At 44.2% G+C, this 5,481-nt stretch overlaps 1 protein-coding gene across 1 annotated transcript; it reads right to left on the bottom strand.

Annotated features, from left to right (window-relative positions):
• Positions 1 to 2,509: 2,509 nt before the first annotated feature.
• On the bottom strand, positions 2,510 to 3,568 carry TASL (TLR adaptor interacting with endolysosomal SLC15A4). Its single transcript, XM_065423672.1, has one exon. It carries the CDS (start codon positions 3,566 to 3,568, stop codon positions 2,699 to 2,701), a length of 870 nt encoding a protein of 289 aa, XP_065279744.1. The 3' UTR covers positions 2,510 to 2,698.
• Between the last annotated feature and the right edge of the window lie 1,913 nt (positions 3,569 to 5,481).

Below are 5,481 nucleotides of genomic sequence, written 5' to 3'. Positions count from 1 at the left end.
CCTTTCCTGATTTGCTGCATAATAGTATTATAGTAGGTTGCTATGACAACAAGATATAACGCCCCTATATTTGAATGGGGCCCTCACTTCAAAGGTATTAGAAATCTACAAATTTCAACAATTTTTACTTCAAATATTCATTTCATCCTGAAATTATCACATAGTAGGGAAGTATAAATGTTATCACTAAGCAATTTGTCGCAAGAGAGCGGCAACAAAATGAAGTTTTAAGTAACGTTTATTTTTTTTAAAAATGTAACAGGCTGATAAAAAAAAACTGTACAGATGAAAGTAAAAAAGATCCCACCGAGAGAGATGCAAAGGCAACTATTAAGCTCTAACGAATCGCCAAAGCAAAAATACCTGGTGGGTGTTTATTAATAATTTATTGTATTACAGTAGCACACAGAAGGACTGGCCCCCCATTATGCTAGCTATTGTACAACCTCATAATAGGAGATAGTACCTTCCACAAAAAAATGAGTCTAAAAAATGTGAATGCAAGTCTGGGGGGTGGGAAGGACTTCCTTATAAGAGTACATCAAAAGCCAGGCTCTGTGATCTGAGGTGCATGCCAGTGATCACAGCAAGGGACACTATTATGAATAAACAAGTTAATTAGAAACAAATAAGAACAAACCCAAACTTTAATGTACTGCTTGCTGTGTACATGTACTGCTGCCCGCTATTGGGTGGGATATTTAGACTTCCTCAAGCATTCAGTGGAAATAGTCCCGTTACCTTCAATGGGACAGGCCTTTAGTGTGCAGTTTGGAATTCTCCCAACTATGATGAATCCGATTTTCTGCTCCCTTCAATACCCTACACGACTTGATTCATAAGAAAATATTCATTAAAGGGCCTAAAAAGAGGATATTGCATATATCAGTTAAGGAAGATTTTCGTTTAGCTCAAGTGGTAGAGTGCTATGTTTTCTAAAGCTCAGTTCTATTCCCCAAGCTGCATTGTATATAGCTAGCTGGCAAAAAAAAACCAATGTCTGCAGGTGATTGCAGATCATTATCACTTTTCCCAGTTCTTTTTAAAGGTTCAGTTCAGAGAAAAACAAATTCATACACACACTTGGGGAGCCTACTTGGCTCAGAATGGACCTTGGATTGGATTTGAGAGAGAGTGGGCAGGGAAGGTGGCGAAACAAAGAAAGTAAGGGGATGGATAGAGCTGGGGCAGACAGTAGAGATTAGTCATAGTTGCGAGATCTGGACACAGCCAGCTGTGTTTGGGAGGAAGGCTGGGGTTCACACTTGTACAAATGATTAGGGCCCTGCCAAATTCACGGCCATGAAAAACACGTCACGGACCATGAAACCTGGTCTCCTGCCGTGAAATCTGGTCTTATGTGTGCTTTTACTCTACGCTATACAGATTTCACTGGGAAGGCCAGCGTTTCTCAAATTGGGAGTCCTGATCCAAAAGGGAGCTGCAGGGGGGTTACAAGGTTATTTTAGGGGTACTGCAGTATTGCCACCCTTACTTCTCCACTGCCTTCAGAGCTGGGTGTCCAGAGAGCGGTGGCTGATGGCAAGCACCCAGCTCTGAAGGCAGCACCCAGCCAGTAGCAGCGCAGAAGTAAGGGTGGCAATAACACACCCTCCCATGCCACTCTTACTTCTGTGCTGCTGCCTTCAGAGCTGGGCAGCCGGAGAGTGGTGGCTGCTAACTGAGGGCCGAGCTCTGAAGGCAGCAGCACAGAAGGATGGCAATACCATACCGTGCCATCCTTACTTCTACATTGCTGCTGGTTGTGGCTCTTCCTTCAGAGTTGGGCTCCCGGCCAGCAGCTGCCGCTCTCCAGCTGCCAAGCTCTGAAGGCTGCACCGCCACCAGCAACAGCGCAGAAGTAAGGGTGGCAGTACTGCAACCCCCCCGACAATAACGTTGCGACCTCCCCACAACTCCTTTTTGGGTCAGGACCCCTACAATTACAACACTGTGAAATTTTATAAATAAAATTTAAATAAATTAATGGAGATATCCTATCTCCTAGAACTGGAAGGGACCTTGAAAGGTCATCAAGTCCAGCCCCCTGCCTTCACTAGCAGGACCAAGTACTAATTTTGCCCCAGATGGTCCCCTCAAGAATTGAACTCACAACCCTGGGTTTAGTAGGCCAATGCTCAAACCACTGAGCTGTCCCACCCCCCTAAATTCAGCTTGAAATTGCTGAAATAATGAAATTTACTATTTTTAAAACCCTACGACCATGAAATTGACCAAAATGGACCGTGAATTTGGTAGGGCCCTACAAATGATAGAATGGCAGATTCCAAGCAGGAGGGAGAGCTTAGCAAGACTGGGGCTCCTGGGTGCAACGACAGTACAAATTATAAATAACAATAATGTTTGCAGTGTTGTTGTAGCCTTGTGGGTCCCAGGATATTAGTGAGACAAGGCGGGTGAGGTAATATCTTTTATGGGACCAACTTGGGTGGGTGAAAGCGCCAAGCTTTCAAGCCACACAGAGCTCTTTTTCAGGACCAGATCTGTGTAGCTCAAAAGTTTTTCTCTTTGGCCAACAAAAATTGGTCAAATAACAATACTATTAGTTATAACAGGGTTTAATTCAATAATACCAGAAAAGTACTAAACTGAGAACTTAACATTTGTATTTACAAAACCTGTAAGCTTTCTAGCTGCAGACCACCTTAATGCCACCAGTCTACATACTGATGCTGCTTTATTGCGAAATATGCAGACTAGGGGTGCTTATTTCACTAGATACTTTTCCACTGGCCAGTCGTAACAGGCAGTTAATGACCATGTCTTTGGCCTTGGTGGTCTCCATATTCCTCTCTCGTGATATCTGCATGCTGATTTGGTCTACGTTGGTCATGATGAGCTCAGAGGCCAGGATCTGAGTGGGGGATGCACTGTTGACCATGCTGTCCATGATATACTGCTTGTACAACTCCACCACTTTCTGCTCTAGGTAGTCATTCAGTATTGAATTGGAGAGTGGCTGCTGGTGTTGCATTATGCTGGTCACTCGCCAGCATGACGAGTACCCTTGGACGGGCTTGCGAATGAGGTCATTGGTTGGCATCCTCATAGATTCCATAGGCGGAGGAATCTCTGATGACTCCAAAAATGGACCTATCCCACTGTCACAGGTAAAATCTGTTGTTACTGAGCTGATAGGCATCACATGGCCTCCAGCAATGTGTAAATCATTGTAATTCTTGCAAATGCTTTTACAGGAAGAAGGAACCAGGTAGGTATCTCTACTTGTGGATCCTCCAGACATATCCCCAACTGGAGATGTTTGCCTTTCAAACTCTGTGCTCTGAATAACCTGCAGTAAAGTCTCTTTCTGTCTTCCGTTGTGTTTGCTTCCTTTTGAATGGACTGAAGAAAAGAACTTGCTCACAGACCTGCACCTCTGAAAGAGACTTCTGCCCTGTGTTTCATCCATGGAGGAATAGGTAAAGCCACACATGGAGCTCATCTCATGCACCTTCTCCTCTGCTGCTCGTTTTCTGTAGAGCTTGGAACTCAAGAAGTCGTCACAAAAATAGGGGATTCCACAAAGATACCCTTCTGACAACATTCTTGAAAAAAGAGGAAATGAGACATCAAAGATTAAATTAGATCATCGTTATTAGGAATAAACCAACAGGAAGATGGAACAGAAAAACAACAAGAAAAGGTAAATAGTTCATTTGTTTGTAAAAAGACTTTTGTATTGATTATGTTCCCCCTGAAAATCTGTTATTGTTTGCATATAGATTAGCTTCAGATCAGGATATTACCATGAGAGTTTCTCACTTTTTAAATGGCTTGAGTGAATACAGTGAGCGTCTAGTTCTCAAACTTTTGTACTGGTGACCCCGTTTTAAATAGCAAGCCTTTGAGTGTGACCCCCCCCTTATAAATTAAAAACACTTTTAAAATATATTTAACACCATTATAAATGCTGGATGCAAAGCGGGGTTTGGGGTGGAGGCTGATAGCTCGCGACCCCCATGTAATAACCTCACAACCCCCTGAGAGGTCCCGACCCCCAGTTTGAGACCCTCTATGTTAGACCAATCACATAAAATAATTTTATGCACACTACCACATGCAATATACTGTGTTTTTGTTTTATAAGGGTATTTTGTGCAATGGCTTGTGGTTTATATCTATGTGGTTTCTGCAGAAAGTGTATTGATTTCAGCGGGTGGCCATAAAAGGTGATTTTTTTCCATTCTCCATGCACATTCAAGCTATGGGATTTATTCCAAAACTTGAAGGCCTTCACATGCCACCATTGGAAAAGGTGGATCTCAGCTTCATGTTCTGAGTGTAACTTCTTCCTTCTTCTCAGGCTGAATAATTGTTATTTTCGTGGTTTCTTTTTTAATTTAAAAAACACCACCATATAGTGATTATACAAATTTCTGTAATTGGACTGACTGATAACCATTATCAGCCAGTCTGAATGGTCACTTTGAGTTCCCAAATTGAGACAGCTAGGGCCTGGTTTTCAGACATTCTCAGTACCCACAGCCCCTGTTCACTTTGGTTGGAGTTTTGGATGTTCACCAGTTCTGGAAACAGGGCCACACTATCTGAAGTCAGACACCCAGAAATCAAGGCTCCCAAAATCATTAGATAGTTTTGAGAATTTAGGCCGTACAGTATAGTTACAGAAAAATAGCCATACAATGATTATTGAAATCAGACACTTAGGGTATGTCTACACTACGAAATTAGGTCGAATTTATAGAAGCCGGTTTTATAGAAATCGGTTGTATACAGCCGATTGTGTGTGTCCCCACATAAAATGCTCTAAGTGCTCTAGTCGGTGGACCGCGTCCACAGTACCGAGGCTAGCGTCGACTTCCGGAGCATTGCACTATGGGTAGCTATCCCACAGTTCCCGCAGTCTCTGCCGCCCATTGGAATTCTGGGTTGAGATCCCAATGCCCGAATGATGCAAAACAGTGTCGCGGGGGGTTCTGGGTACATGTCGTCAGGCCCCTCCCCCTCCGTCAGAGCAACGGCAGACAATAGATTTGCGCCTTTTTACCTGGGTTACCTGTGCAGACAACATACCACGGCAAGCATGGAGCCCGCTCAGCTCAGCTCACCGTCACCATATGTCATCTGGGTGCCGGCAGACGTGGGACTGCATTGCTACACAGCAGCAGCAGCTAACTGCCTTTTGGCGGTAGACGGTGCAGCATGACTGGTAGCCTTCATCGGCGATCTGGGTGCTGGCAGCCGTGGGGCTGGCAGCCGTAGGGCTGCATTGCACCAGCCCTTGCCTTTTGCCTTTTGGCAGTAGATGGTTTATTACGACTGGTAACCGTCGTCATCGTACTGCAGTGGCTGTCAATCATGGGCACCTGGGCAGACATGCTCAGTCCTATCGAACTGTCTTGACAATGATGGCTATCAGTCGTAGTATGCTATTTTCTGCCAAGCGCCCAGTATTTTCTGCTAAGCACCCAGAAGAGGCCAAGGGTGATCTGGGTG

This window comes from Emys orbicularis, chromosome 1 (genome assembly GCF_028017835.1).
Source record: "Emys orbicularis isolate rEmyOrb1 chromosome 1, rEmyOrb1.hap1, whole genome shotgun sequence".
Taxonomy (NCBI): Eukaryota; Metazoa; Chordata; order Testudines; family Emydidae; genus Emys; species Emys orbicularis.
The sequence above is the reverse complement of the archived record's forward strand: the minus strand, read 5'-3'. Positions and strand labels throughout refer to the sequence as shown.

Coding starts and splice junctions, on each gene's coding strand:
- TASL (XM_065423672.1), bottom strand. CDS start 3,568: ATGTTGTCAGAAGGGTATCTTTGTGGAATCCCCTATTTTTGTGACGAC.